Source organism: Lingula anatina, chromosome 1 (genome assembly GCF_051362555.1).
Source record: "Lingula anatina isolate TDL-2025a chromosome 1, LinAna3.0, whole genome shotgun sequence".
Taxonomy (NCBI): domain Eukaryota; kingdom Metazoa; phylum Brachiopoda; class Lingulata; order Lingulida; family Lingulidae; genus Lingula; species Lingula anatina.
In genome coordinates, this window is record NC_141767.1 from 6313546 (window position 1) to 6329160 (window position 15615).

The 15615-nt window shown below is 32.8% G+C and overlaps 2 protein-coding genes across 4 annotated transcripts; one reads left to right on the top strand and one right to left on the bottom strand.

Moving 5' to 3' along the window:
• The first annotated feature begins 16 nt into the window (after nucleotides 1-16).
• On the top strand, nucleotides 17-6443 carry LOC106177588 (alpha-methylacyl-CoA racemase). 3 transcript variants are annotated; one of them, XM_024077384.2, is made up of 8 exons: nucleotides 28-156; nucleotides 1841-2053; nucleotides 2630-2740; nucleotides 3278-3416; nucleotides 3583-3726; nucleotides 4100-4282; nucleotides 4805-4972; nucleotides 5261-6443. In XM_024077384.2, exons 3-8 carry the CDS (start codon nucleotides 2630-2632, stop codon nucleotides 5659-5661), a joined length of 1146 nt encoding a protein of 381 aa, XP_023933152.1. In that variant the 5' UTR covers nucleotides 28-156; nucleotides 1841-2053; the 3' UTR covers nucleotides 5662-6443. The 3 variants fall into 3 exon arrangements, with proteins under 3 accessions (XP_086867159.1, XP_023933152.1, XP_013415871.1); XM_087011033.1 differs by lacking the exon at nucleotides 1841-2053 and having other exon boundaries at nucleotides 17-156; XM_013560417.3 differs by lacking the exon at nucleotides 28-156 and having other exon boundaries at nucleotides 1861-2129.
• On the bottom strand, nucleotides 6088-15605 carry LOC106177587 (coiled-coil domain-containing protein 112). The gene is made up of 14 exons (XM_013560413.3): nucleotides 15372-15605; nucleotides 14981-15078; nucleotides 14512-14633; nucleotides 14179-14268; nucleotides 13982-14057; nucleotides 13595-13781; nucleotides 13244-13330; nucleotides 12995-13144; nucleotides 12559-12690; nucleotides 12255-12350; nucleotides 11945-12094; nucleotides 11622-11717; nucleotides 11268-11386; nucleotides 6088-6542 (listed from the first exon to the last, which is right to left on the bottom strand). Exons 1-14 carry the CDS (start codon nucleotides 15603-15605, stop codon nucleotides 6509-6511), a joined length of 1671 nt encoding a protein of 556 aa, XP_013415867.2. The 3' UTR covers nucleotides 6088-6508.
• Between the last annotated feature and the right edge of the window lie 10 nt (nucleotides 15606-15615).

Consider the following 15615-nt stretch of genomic DNA (forward strand, 5'->3'; position numbering starts at 1 on the left):
AAGTATATCACCATGTTATGTATCCAAGCACTTTCCAATCTTTTGGCTCATTAGTATCTTGCAGATGTGTCCATTGATACGGCGAACGTGAGGTCTATTCCAGACAGCTGTTGCGATAACTAATGATCAAGGATGCCCGCTGAATCAACTTGAATAGTGAGTAGATGGGAATCTTGCAACTATCAATCTTCGATAATTTATCAAAGCGATAGGTTGAGTTAAACACGAGGCTTTCAAGATTTATGATCGGTCAGGATTGCCGTCTTCAGGTAACCTTCAAAACCACCATCGGACGCTATCGCCAGGTAAAAATAAACTCGATGTTGCGATGAAGCTGATACCAACCCTCTTCCCTGACTGGTTACTATTAGTGTGCCGGTATTTCCCGCTATATTTATCTATTTACGTTTACCTGGGTTTCAACCTCTTACCCCTACTCAATGTATACGTAGTGTGAAGCCGCACCGTTCAAGTGGCCCTCGGTTATATACATACTCATGCAGACGCTGCGACCTGAGGGAAGTGCTGAAGAGCAACTGGGGAGCAACTTGACACTGTCCAATTTTCTTAGCATATACTAAACGTTGCTTGGTCGATAACTTGTGTAATCTCAGGACACGAGTCAGAAATTAATTGAAATGAATGTGTTTCGATTGGAATTCTATCTTGTTTTCACTCCCATTGTTGTGATGTAAGTGATAGTTTTGTTGCTTGCATCCGGGAAAGTTGAGCAACCATGTGTAGATAGCAGGCTACTTACTGCATAAGGGCCTGTGTTTTCCGTAATAGCTTCCTAAATATGTTTATTGTTCTCTGTGAATCTTTGACTATATTTTAAAAAGGTAAATAAAAACGGTTTATGGCCTATAATCACTTAACAGGAAATTTGGACACTTGAAAGGAGGGCTTAGTCAAAAGGAAGGTACAGATGGTACAGAGGAGGGGACAGGGGGGACAACTACCTATGAAAAGATGGGTTAAGTCGGGTTAATACTACCTTGATTTCGAAAAAAAAAATGTGATTTTCTTTTTTACTCGTCCTTTAATTTTTGTTCACATGTATCATGTTTTTAAAACACAAGAAAAACTAAAGGGCCATCTTGTATGAAATTATATATATTTTAAAGATTTAAATCATTTTTATCCCCTTCCTATATGATAAAAACCTTCCACCTAGCTTTTTTTTTTCAAAACTCATTTCTCAGCCATTTGATGGGCAGACTTTTTACGATTTTGCTTTAGACTTGGGCTATGGTAAATACCACAGTAGGCTACATGTCCGTACATGTGCTAAACCTAACCGTGATGGTTTTGTACAAGTCTATTAGTAGAAACCAATATGCCATGGACGCCTATCCCGTTGTAGTTTACTGTCAGATTCATCGGTATTTTTCATCTTTCTTTAGAGCCTAGAGGGCTATCAGAAAATCTCCCTAGACATTACCTTGTACGTGAGATAAAATGATTTCTAAAATTGAATAAAGACATCGAACAGGGGAGAGGGATGTGCATTTTATAGGCCTACTTATTTTAAATATTTCACGTTATATTTATTTTATCTGTTTTATGTAGGGCTAATAATTGGCGCGAACACTCCTAAAAACGCAATTGATCACGCTATCTGTACGTGTTTTGTAAATAAACTATTGTCTGCTCTCATCGTTTTAAAACACTTGACTCTATTTTCTATACATACATGTATATACTAGTATAGGCCTACCTATAGGGGGCTACTGTACATGTACATGGCAAACATTTTTTTTAATTTGGATCTTAAAGAGACAGCCGATTAATTTGTATTGTTTTAAACATTTCTTTCATTTTAAAAATGTTTTTCCAGATCTCGAACAAGTTAAAGTGACCAAATGGCTGAACTAAATGTAAAGAATGCATGTTTTGACGCTATTTGAAGTCAGCTAACAGTAAAGCGCAATTTCATATGACGCACTGAATATTTGGAAATGAGGCACCTGCGAGGATAAAAGGAGACTGATCATGTGACTGTACAAAATGGCCGCGTTCAGAAGCACATGAACCCTGCACCTGAGCTGTGGTAATATTCTCTTCGAAGTTAGACCAGTGTTTTAGCATTGTAAAGATTTTGAATATACCTTCTACGAAATAAAAAGGTAATATTACAGACGCTACTTAGGCCTTTCTTCTTAAGTGAAATTTAGTATGTATCACAGTACAGGTAGGCCTACTGAGTAGAGGATGGTACATTACCTAGCTGGTACATGAAGCAATTCTGCATGTAATGTATCGGTACAATGTACTTCGAAGAATCATACTGTATTACAGCTGCTACTGGTACATAAAACATGTACTAGCAATAGTAGTATTACTTGGAGTAACATTGTCTCAGTTATTTTCCAAGCAGTATACAGTACCCCTATCATACCAGTGCAGTATACTACAGTAGTAGTACATGTACAGTACATGTAGTAGTACATACATGCATGTACTGTATAGTTACTATTGGGTAATTTTCACTGTATATACGAGTATCATATATCACAGAAATATTACACTGTAGACTGTGCTTGTATATGTAGCTATAGCTATTGTGAGACTGAACTGTTGCTTACAATACCAGCCATGTGTCATATTTTTGTGTCTATTACTGCAGATGACAGCCTTAAATGGCATAAAAGTTATTGAACTTGCTGGTCTGGCACCAGGCCCCTTCTGTGGAATGATACTAGCAGACTTTGGAGCTAAAGTCATCAGAGTGGACAGGGTGGGTAACTATCTATACTAATATATATAAACTAGAGTATTTGTAAACCATAATTTCCATGTTACTATACATCCAAATAAGGGTCCCAGCGCATGTCACACACCAGATAGTGAGATGCACAACTCATGCACTGTATTGGAGAAGTGGAAAGAATAAATTGTTTTAACTGGTTATTTTTACCCTGTTAAATATAATTAAATTTCATTTGTGCAGCTACATGTTTGTTAAGGTAATAATACTAGTGCAAACAGTGCATACTAGCAAATGATAATTTCTGTGATAAATGAATGAGTTGCCATTGACTATGCCCTGAAATTTTGGTGGAATTCTAACTCCCAATTTCTTGTAGGGTTGCATGTTGTTTCTCAACACCTGGTCTCTTTTTGCTGGCTAGTCAGAGCAAGTACTAGGGTAGCTGCTCATGCGCAACAACTTAATACAGTAGCTAATTAAAAAGAAAACGAAATGGTTCACAAGTAACTCTGTTCTGTTGATGATGTAGATTGTATATGGTACATGTCTGATTTTTTCTTTCAGATCAAAGCTCCACAAGATGCAAGTCAACTTGGGAGGGGCAAACTTTCCATTGCTGTTAACTTGAAGAAGACTGAAGGAGTTGCAGTAGTAAGGAAACTTTGTAAATCAGCAGATGTATTGATTGAGCCATTTAGAGCAGGTACAGTATGATTACAGTATGTTCATTTCACATTTGATTATTTGCCATTCTGAAAAATACTAAATTTCCCCATGGATAAAAAAGCCATCCAGATTGTGCATTTCCATTGTATCTGTTTAGTTATATTCTATAAAAGCTAGTTAATCATTGTATCATAATGTTTCAGGTGTTATGGAAAAACTAGGCCTAGGCCCTAAAATATTGTTAGCAGATAATCCAAGCCTTGTGTATGCTAGATTGACTGGTTTTGGGCAGAGTGGACCTTATGCCCAAATGGCAGGACATGACATCAATTACTTAGCAGTAGCAGGTACATATATCATATATATTCTGACATGATTTCTCTATGGTTATTGCACTGAACTTAAGGGCTTATGTGATTTTCTACATGTTGGTTTTAGTCTAATTAAAATTTGGATTTAATTTGGTTTTGAGTCTGGTTTTAAATAATAACTTGATTGAAATTTTTGAGCCAGTAAAACCAGATTTAGGCTGTCTAATGAAACTAGGTTCAAAATTAAAACTAGATTTAAACGTTGGTTTTTAATCTCGTTTAAATATGGTAAGATATTACCAAAATGAACATATATAATCTAACTCCAATGTTTAAGGTATGACCTTAATCTGTGTAATTATATTTTATTTAATTATAGTTATACAGTAGTTACATACGTGTATTCCAGGTGTCCTTTCTACCCTTGGAAGAAAAGACCAGAATCCCACACCACCTGTCAACATACTGGCAGACATGGCAGGGGGTGGCATGACCTGTGCCCTGGGGATCACAATGGCTCTACTGGAGAGGAACAAGTCTGGGCTGGGACAAGTCATTGATTCCAATATGGTGGAAGGCTCAGCATATCTTAGTGAGTATAATTCATCTTCCTCTTGCACTTGCATCGTATCTTCCAAGGGCTCTTTTATGCCATAATACTATATACAATACATGTAGTATAAATGCACAAGGGGCAAATGATTGTTGTAAAAAGTTCAATAACACAAATTTCTGTTTCTTATTAAGGTTATTTGCTTTTAACTTCATGCATGAGCTTATCCTTAAATGTTTCAATGCTGTTACTGTGTTTTCATGTTGTTCTTTGATTTTATTTTTATATGACAACTACAATGTATTATCATTCCTTGCCATTATAAGCCTTATCATACATTTTGATGCTTTTTTTTTTAAATCAAATTTTGATGTGTTAATGATTTTAGGGGTCATATTAGGGTCATATTAAAGTCATATTATTATATGGCATTCAATAGCAAAACACTACATTTTGATTAAAAAATTTGCCCGTTTTTTTTTTTTTTTTTTTTTTTCTTACAGAATATTTCAACACTATTTAAAGAATATTAATAATAATTTATTCCATATCTTGTTGTAGGTTCTTTCTTATGGAAGACACAAGATAACCAATGGATTTGGAATAAACCAAGAGGAGGAAATGTTTTGGACTCCGGTGCACATTTTTATGATACATATAAAACCAAAGATGGACTGTACATGGCTGTTGGTGCAATAGAGCCTCAATTTTATTCCAAGTTTATTGAAGGTATTTATTTGAATATTGTTAAGTCAAACTATGCTTCAGAATAAATTTTGGTGCTCAACATGTACCTATATTTTCTACATGAAATGCACTCAGTTTTTGTTGTTTTTTACTAGCAGGTTTTTAAAGTTTTGAAGCAGTAATTTGATTATTGATTCAAAATACCTTTCTGCCGTTTTTTTCCTGATTCTCACATTCTGTTTGATAAAGTGCTACCTGTTCAATTTGCCATTTTCCTCTCACTGAGGAAGATTTCTAAAGATGTGAACATGTTTACTTTTTTTCTTTCAGGACTAGGATTGAGTTCAGATTCCAATGAACAATATTCAGATTGGGATGAAATGAAAGAAAAAATTGCCAAAATTTTTGCAACAAAAACCCGTGATGAGTGGTGTCAGATATTTGATGGCACTGATGCTTGTGTCACCCCAGTGCTTGGTCTTGAGGAAGCTGCATCCAATCCACATAATAAGTCCAAACAGACATTTTTATCTAGCCCCAATGGAAAATCTGAGCCCATCCCAGCACCAAGATTGTCCCGGACACCAGGAATGCCCTCCTCCACTTCTCAGCCTCATATTGGTGAACACACTAGACAAGTACTCTATGATGCTGGTTACAGTGAAAAAGAGGTCGATCAGCTGGAGAATAGTGAGGCTGTTGAATGCCATAAACACCAATCAAAACTCTAGACAATTTTTTATTCGTGCCTAAAAAGCATTGCTTGATTGGTGTTCACTTTTCATGTGCATTCCTGTCTTTTAAAATGTGATCATGTTATATGATATTATAACAACTTGTGCATATTCAAACTTTCCATTATTCAGGTAACAGGACAGTTAACTGCCAAAACAGCAGTGCCTTTGCCAGTCACTTGTTTTTTTACTAAAAATGCATGTAGAATATTATCAGCAGTTCAAATCATAATTGAAGTGCTTCACTGAAAATTTGTTCTTGCATTCTTAGAAATTATTCATGCATTTTTGATAGTGCCAACAAATGCATTTTTAAGTAAATGTCAAGTATTTTTTGATAATTCCAACTTTAGAATTTTGCACAACTTTTAATCTTTATAATCTTTATATGCCTTTTCTGTAAATAAGAAACTTAAATCAAAATTTATTAATCATATCATTTATTATCAAATAAAAATTCTGAAACAATTTCTTACATTTACTTTAAAATTTTAAAGCGTCTTAATTGTTACAGTAACCAAATGATATTGCACCTTTTTTATGATTAAAAAAATGTTTGAAATAGAATGTTGATGAAAATGCAAAATTGTAAAAATGCACTAAAATGTTATATTTTTCTGTTTTGATATCTTTACTTAAAGGAATGTAACAAAATGTGTTACAATAGGTATCTTTCAAGTACTACTGATTATATCTATATACTTGTTTAGGGGTCTAAATGAAATCCAACAGGAATATTTCCTATTTTATTAAGCAATAAAGAATTTTTTTCCTTTTCATATAGCAATCGGTGTTAATATTTATTCCCTGAGGTGTTAACACTAGGAACAACGGTGATACATCATCAGTGAAGTCCCTGTCTCCATGATGGTACCGCCCTGGAAGAATAAAATTATATTATAAAATGTCAATTGTTTTAATCCCATGTTTTTATGTACAGACACAGATGTGTCTGTACATATAGCCATCATCTGCGTCTGTCGTCGCCGTCGCCGTCGTTGCCGTCGTCGCCGTGCACTTTTACCGATAACACGATAAGTGGAAAACTGTTTTTTCTTTTGGCTTGAAACTTACAGAACTGATGAATATTCATAATACGCAGGTCAAGTTAGAAAATCAGCATGATCAGGTCACTTATAGGGAATTTATGCTGTTTTTTCACTTTTTTCAGCATATAGGCAGCACCGATAACATGATAAGTGGAAAACCATTTTACCTTTTGGCTTGAGAACTTACAGAACTGATGAATATTCATAATACGCAGGTCGAGTTTGAAAATCAGCATGATTGGGTGATTTTTAGTTAATTTAGGCTATTTTTTCTCTTTTTTCAGCATATATGCAGCACCGATAACACCTTAAATGGAAAACCATTTTACCCTTTGGCTTGAAACTTACAGAACTGATGAATATTCATAATACGCAGGTCAAGTTTGAAAATCAGCATGATTGGGTCTTTTTGAGTGAATTCAGGCTATTTTTTCACTTTTTTTCAGCATTTTTGCAACACCGATAACACAATAAATGAAAAGCTGTTTTACCCTTTGGCTTGAAACTTACAGAACTGATAAATATTCATAATACTCAGGTCAAGTTCGAAAATCAGCATGATCGGGTCACTTATAGGGAATTTATGCTGTTTTTTCACTTTTTTCAGCATATATGCAGCACAGATAACACGATAAGTGGAAAACCATTTTACCTTTTGGCTTGAAACTTACAGAACTGATGAATATTCATAATACGCAGGTCAAGTTTGAAAATCAGGGTGATTGGGTCATTTTTAGTTAATTTAGGCTATTTTTTTCTCTTTTTTCAGCATATATGCAGCACCGATAACACCATAAATGGAAAACCATTTTACCCTTTTGGCTTGAAACTTACAGAACTGATGAATATTAATAATACACAGGTCAAGTTTGAAAATCAGCATGATTGGGTCATTTTTAGTGAATTTAGGCTATTTTTTCACTTTTTTTCAGCATTTTTGCAACACCGATAACACAATAAATGAAAAGCTGTTTTACCATTGCTATACAGAAAACGTGATAAGTTCGAAATTCAGCATGATCCGGCCAATTTTAGGGAAGTTATGATGTTTTTTTTTCAAAATTTTCAGCATTTTTATAACACGGAAAACAAGATCAGTGTAAAAATGTTTTTCCCTTTGGTTTGAAACTGATGAATATTCATAATACGCAGTTCAAGTTTGAAAATTGGCTTGATTGGACTATATTTACAACAGTTATGCTGTTTTTTCCCTTATTCAGCATATATGCAACACTGATAACACATTTTAAGGAAAACCAATCAGCCTTTTGTCTTGCAACTCACAGCAGTGATTAGTCTGACTAGTATACAGATCAAGTTTGAAAATAAGTTTTGATGAAGTTATTAGCCTTTTTGTATATAAGTGTTTTTCTTCAGATTTAATTCTTAGGCATGTTAACAGTCTCATTATGTAACTAATTAGATATATTTTCTAATTAACTAATTAGATTTTATTTTCTGGTTCTTAACAATATTGTTAGTTGATTATATAAAAATGATGGTAAACCTGTTATCGTGCATTGTGTAATAAAGCATCATAAACAGAAAGGAACTCATCATTGCAGTTTGTCAGATCCAATCATTCACTATGTTCAGAATCTGTGAATGGAACAAATTGGACATTTAAAATTGTTCTATTGATATTTTTCCTATGTCAACAATTTTTCTAGATCATTTAAAATGACAGTAAATTGATTATTTTGTTTTATGTAAAAAGGTGTTGAAAATGGAAAGAAAATCATTTCAGTACAGTTATCTCTTGTTTACATTTTGGCATTTTGAATGTGTGACTCTGAACTTCCATGGTTTTGAAGACCTTCCCATATCACATTTTCTGAATATCCATGATACTTTAATTTTTTTATAAAAAATTGATGGTCATTATGCTGTTAAGTATTGTGTTATATTGCATGAAAGTTGAAGAAACCCGTATTTTGGACACTGCTGCCAGGATAGCTATTAAGGGAAAACCATGTTACTTATGATACTCAGATTTACTAAAAAGTTTCATAAGACTGAAGTGCGGTTTTTGTTGGAAAACCAATGTGATTGTTTTCTGTTTTGGAAGCAATGCAGTTCTATAGAGTGAACTATGGTGCAATAAATGTATATGGCAGTATATTAATTCAGGGTCATAAAGTAATTTGCTTAATTGATTTTCAAGTGGCCATTAAATGAGATTACATAAAACACACGTTCATTAAGTAATTTGCTCAATTAATTTTCAAGTGGCCATTAAATGAGATTACATAAAACACACGATGAGATTTCATTGTAAAGTCCCCTGGGTATATCTCTCTTAACTGTGTCACATAATAAGGAATCAGTGATTATTGTGCAGGTAAATGTTAGTCATGCTAGTAATTACACAGCTAGATTAAAAGTTTGAATAGCAGCTTTATTGGAATTTTTTGTTATGTTTTAATTTACAATTTTTTAAAATTATTTTTCAAACACTAGCATCTTCAAGATATCACTTTCAACTCCCATCCACCAGAAGCACTGTGCATTTTCTGTTTTTCCACATAAGGAGTTGTATTGGTTTTTATGTCTTTAAACATTGTGTAATTATATTATTTTATGCACTGTCATCTTTTTTCACATATTGGGATTTTCATTATGTGAATTTGAACTCTCACATATGGTTCTGAAACTGTAATCTTATTGACCATGTTATTCTGTTGTACAATTTGTGAAATTTTATCTTTCACATACTGGAATTTTCATCGTGGGACTTATAACTCCCAAGGACATGTAACATTTAACTTTTATTGATACTACCTGTTGTGCAATATTTGCAACTTGACTGTTCTTTTTGGCAAATAATTAATTTTTTTCTAAAAAGTTTTTTTTTTTGTTATAATCTCTTAAGAAATTATTACAAAGTATAGCCATCTATGGAGGTCACATGGTCTGATGACAAGTTCAGATATCAGAATAATAGTTATGACTGCCCTTTTTGTAGTAAAACAAAATATATTATATTTCTGTGAGTTGTTTACACTGTTCAAACTCAAGTTGGATGATTCATATCATGGTTATGCAGCTAGACTGAATGGCAGCTTTAGTGGAATATTTTTGTAATTTTTTCTTTAATTTTAAATTTTTCAAACTGGCATTTTCAAGTTGTTTTCACTTTTCAGCATATATGCAACACTGTAAACACATTTCAAGGAAAACTGATAGGCCTGTTGTCATGAAACTCACTGGGGTAATCGATCTTACTAAATTGAGGTCAAGTTCGAAAAGCGGCATGATCAGGCCACTATTTTAGTAATTATGCTTTTTTTCCCACTTTTCAGCATATATGCAACACTATAAACACAATATAAAACACAATAGAAAAACAGATAGGCCAATTGTCATTAAACTCAGAGGAGTGGTCAATGCTGCTAAAACACAGGTTGAGTTTGAAAATCAGCATAATCGTGCCATTATTTTAGTTATGTTGTTTTTTCATATTTCCTCAGATTCAATTCTTACGCATGTTAACAGTTTCATTAGTTAACTAATAAGATACGTTAAAATGTTTGTTTGACATTTCCTGCATCTTTACAAATTGTTAGTTGATTTTGTAAAAATAGTGGTAAACTTATTATCGTGTATTGTGTAATAAAGTGTCAAAAATGGAAATAAACTCATGTCATAGCAGTTTGTCAGATTCAATCATTCATTATGTTCAGAATCTCAGAATGGAAGAAATTGGACATTTAACACTTACAGGAAAGAAACATGCAACTAAAATACAGCTTCAGTAGGCAAAGCAGTCTGTTTGGTAATTCTTACTGCCAGTTAAACAGTTTTTTTTGTGAAAATTTAATTTTTCACAAGATATGCTTGAAGACCCGTGCTAGTCACATTTTCTGAAATCCATGATACGTATATTTTATTTTTTAAAATTGACGGTCTTAATGCTGTTAACCATTATGTAATATTGCATCAGAATAGAAGAAAACACAATTTTGGGTGCTGCTGCCATGATGACCATTATGGGAAAACCATGTTACTTATGATTGCCAAACTTTCAAAAAAGAAATACAGGACTAAAATGCAGCCTGAGTTGGAAAAGTAGTCTAATTGGCTTCTTTTTCTGGAAGTTATACATTTTCAAAGTGTGAACTTGAACTCACATTTTACTTACATTGGTATTACCTGTTAAGCATAATTAAAATTTGATGTTGAATTTGCAGTTTAACATAATGTACTTTTGCATCAGAATTGACAGCCTATTTTGTGCATAGTTGTTTCCTGTTTTTTGTCTGTACATTTGACAGCTTTGCTGCCTTGTTTAAAATCTGATCTTTCATAAAGGGTAAAATTTTCAGGTAATGATCCTTAATATTTTTATATGGATCAAATATAGAAAATATATTTTCTAGTACCATTTGGCAAAATAACCCCACATAATGATGCCTACATTATATTTCCAAATAAGATATGCCTATCTGTGGAAAACAAAGACCTCCCATTTACGACAGCATCTGGTCAGGCTAACTCGTTACCACTTAACAGAGATATATGTGACTTTATGTGAAAAACATAATGAGACTGTACCTGTGTTGCATACTAAGCACCTGTCCGCCCCCATTAGGCCCCTTGTTTTTCTCCCTCTCCATCCAGCCTGCGGTGGGTTTAAGTAACCGAGAGGGATCACGCTTTACATCTACTTTGACCTACAGACATGCAATAATGAATCATTAAGATATCAAATAAAATATGCATCAATGTAGGGATTCAACTTAACAACTGACCAATAGGATTTTGCCCAGGCAGATAAATGAAAAAAATTAACTGCATACATACTCATATAGTGCTAAATTTTAGGGTTACAAGTTCATTCCCTTATTTAATTATATAAAAAGTAAAACTGGCCAAACTAAAAACCTTCCTTATTATGCATTTGCTTACTTGGCTTTTTATTCTTTCCAGTCTTTCCTTCTTCTTTTTATCAGCCTCTTCTTTTGCCTTCTCCCTTGCCAATTTTTCTTCGAGAAATTTTTTATTCTAAAGGCAAAAAAAAAAAAGAATTCATAGACTATATAATTCAAAAACATGGGCACTGCTTCTAAACTAAAAAAAAAAAAAACACATCTTGTATCTGACCAAAGATATAAACAAGTTATCTACTTAGCAGTAACATTTACCAATTTTAGAATTTTCACCATGGACATGATAATGGTTGATACATTTTGACCACACAAGACTACACAAAAGAGTTAAGTTTTGATTACTCTCTGTTTCAATCTTGGTAATTCCTTTGCTAATTGTTTTCTCTTAGCTTCTGCCTCTGCTTCTCTTTGAGCCATCTCTTCCAGTTTCAAAAAATCATCCACTTCATTCTTTTGTTGCTTATACTCCTGCACCATTGCTCGTAATTTTTCCTTCAAATAAAAAAGAAATTATTAATCAAAACAGCCAAAAATTATATTAACCAAGAAAGGGCAGTTTACATGAAAAATTTAAATTATAAGATGAAATAAAATATCAGTGTATAAGTAAATGATATTGTGCTTAAAATGTTCGTAAATTTCAGAACTTTACCTGACGTTCCTTTTCTCTATCCTCCTCAGCTTTTTTTGAAAGATCTTCTCTTAGTTTTCTTTCCTCTTCTTGTACCCTTTCCAACTCCTTTTGAACCTTTTACATTAAAATAAAGATCCTTTTTATCTACAACACATATTAGAATAGATAGTTATTGCTGTGCATTATTTAATATTTACATACCTCTTGGACAAAAAAATTAAATGTAACTAAAATTTTACCATTAGAATATCAGAACAAATTCACAGAATGGTATAAGATTACTTTTAAGACATTTTAATGAAAATTCTACGAACCAACTCACCTTCCAGGCATTAAGCTTTTTAAATCTATCTTCTTTCTCTTTCTCTATTTTTTCTTGAAGTTTTAACATCCTTTCATCTTCTTCACTCTCACTCTCTTCCTCAGCCTGTGCCAGTACTTCCTTTTTCTCATGCTGAAATGACATTACAACTATATACTCTACATCACAACCATTACATCCTTAGTCAGCAAGGTTACATGTACTACATACCGCTGAAATTTCATAAATTAAAATTTCCACATATGTAAATATTTATCATTGAGAAGAAACTGCTTAATGCAATATATTCTTAGTTTTCAAACAGCACGTAAAGGCTTTCACAAAAACTAAGGAAAACATGGATTATCAAGTTGCTACCTACACCCATGACTTGTTAGTCTTTTAACCTTTCATTGTAACAATACTGAAATATCTCAACATTTGATTCAAAACTCACTTCCTTCTTGACTCTCCATGACTGAATAGCATCTTTCTTCTTTTCATTTAATGAAGAATATTCTTGATACCAGTTTTCATGTTCTCTCACTTGCTGCTCTGTCTTTGTTGGTAGTGCTGGGTAAAGTTCACGAATAAAAAGAGGCTTACCCTGGAATATATAAATTTAAAATGCATTTCAAGTGAAAATAAGACAAATAAATGTGTTATTGTGATTTAAAAGCTCAAAAATTAACTTATAAATGATTACCTTGTGCTTATTTCTAAACTTCATGAATGTCTGGTGATCATATTCATCCCATCCTCCCCTGTGACCTCCTGTTTGCTGCAGAAATCTCTGGAACACAGTAGAAGTTCTTGCTTTAAAAAGATTATCATTTCCCATTTTTTTTATCATTTTCTAATACAAACATATTCAACTCTGATATAATTCAAACAAAATAAAAAAATATATCTTACAACATTTGTAAGAGTAAGCTGTCTAATTCCTTTTAAAAAGCCCACAACTACATATGAATAATAAAAAAAAAAAATACCCAACTCTAACAGTAGTTCAAAAATACCATAATTATAACAATGGTGATAATAGTTGTATATATACTTCAAAAGCTGCCACTTCAGGAGGCAAATCTTTGGTAACATCCCTGGCACTGGCTAGGGGTTTGGGTCGTGCAGATCTTGGTGTGTCCAGATTAACAGGTCCAGCTTGGGACCAGGCCTCAAATCTTTTCTCCAAAGCTTGAATTTCTTGAGTAGTAGCTTTCTCCTCACGCATGAGCTCCTCATAGCTGTAATTAGTACAACATTTACTCAATTAAACAATTTTCCTTAAAATGAATACATAAAGTAAAATTTTATGAACTAATATTTGTACTTATTTATTTATGAATGGTCAGGAATAGGCAACAAGTAATAAAAGCCTCAACACAACATTAAACACAATCTACTTCTAATTATTCTGTACCTTTTGAGGATTTCTTGTACTTACTGTATTCTTTGTTCTTCTTTAAATGCACTGATTGTTTTCTCTATGTCCTCCATTATTATTTTCAATTTTTCTACAACTAAAAAACAAGAAAAATAACTGAAAAATTCAAACAAGGAATGGAGCAATGAAGAAAAATACAGAAACTGTTCAATGTTCTCAATTATTATTATCATTGAAAGCAATGAAATAGGGCTTACATTCTGGTGTTGGTTTTACATCTTGCAGCTCATGGTGAAATTTCTTCACCATGCTTCTTATCTTATTTAGCTGTTGCTTCAATTTCACTTCTGAAAAACCATAATATGTTTCATTTACTGATACATATAATTAGTGTACTTATAATGAAACATGTCTCTTACTGCTCACAATATAAATACAAGAATGCTTACATGTAACAGTCTCCATGATGGCATGTATATTCTAATGCCCAAAGGCTAAAATGCCTCTGAATTAAAATTGCAAAACTACAAATCTATATATTTTACACATAATGATTTTCTATTCAAGAACTGAAAACAATATTCGCATACTCTCACTGGCGTGTTCATTAGTGAACTTCATATCCGCATCTTCTAGGTTGCTGAAGTCTTTTCTAAAGTCACTTCTTTTGCTGTACAGATGTGTAGACTTTTCTCTTTCCATATTTTTTATTCTGCAATGTTGCAAAACCATCAGATTAAATACTTTAAAAAGGGATATCATTTCAGTATTACAATAATATAGTTAATTGATGTTTCCAAGGATGTCTATCAACAAACATGATCAACTATAGATTGAAATGTGGTCAGTCAAAGTGTCAATCAACATACATTTGTATCAACATTGAAGGCTGAACTTTTTCACGGATTATCATAATAAAGTCTGGGAATTATTATCACATGCTATTCAGTAAAAACCTTTCATTAAATATTAAGCAGGGAATAACACAAAATATTGGGGTCAAAGCCAGATACATCATGTTAAGAAAAATGGCATACTTATTTCACTACAAATACTAACTTTGTATTAAGCTGAAGTATTTCTTTTATCAATTCCATCTTCTTGCTATGGTCACCTTTCCCGCGTGAAGAATGTGGGGATCGATCACTGTCAAGGCCCTAGACAATAGTTAAAATATATTTACATTAAAGGCCGGAGGAAGAGCATAACACAACGTTTTGATTCCTTGGTCACTATTAATCTATTTCAGGATTGAAATGTTAATGTTATAAATGAACAACAGCCAACACAAATTAAGAAAACTTGGACAAGTTCATTATTTGTCGACATTCCTCTCTGATTTTAACATAAATAAGATTTGGTTTTTGTTTATATATTTTTAAAATATATAGCCAATTTAAAGCTATTATTATTAGAAGCTTTAAAGAGAAGAATAAATGCTGATACTTACATTTCGAACTTCCGCCCCTGTGGAAGCAGCCATTTTCAAACAACTTCGCGGTAAATGGAATCTAAGGGGGTCGAATATTATTCTAGACACAATTTCATCATAAAAACAATAGATATATATTGTTTGTATTAATTTAATTATGAATAAAATAAAATATGTCCCGTAATATTGTTCTTTTATAAACAGTAGTATTTGCAGTCTATCCTTTTTTCCAATCAAAACGCTACACGTCATTAACTTCCAA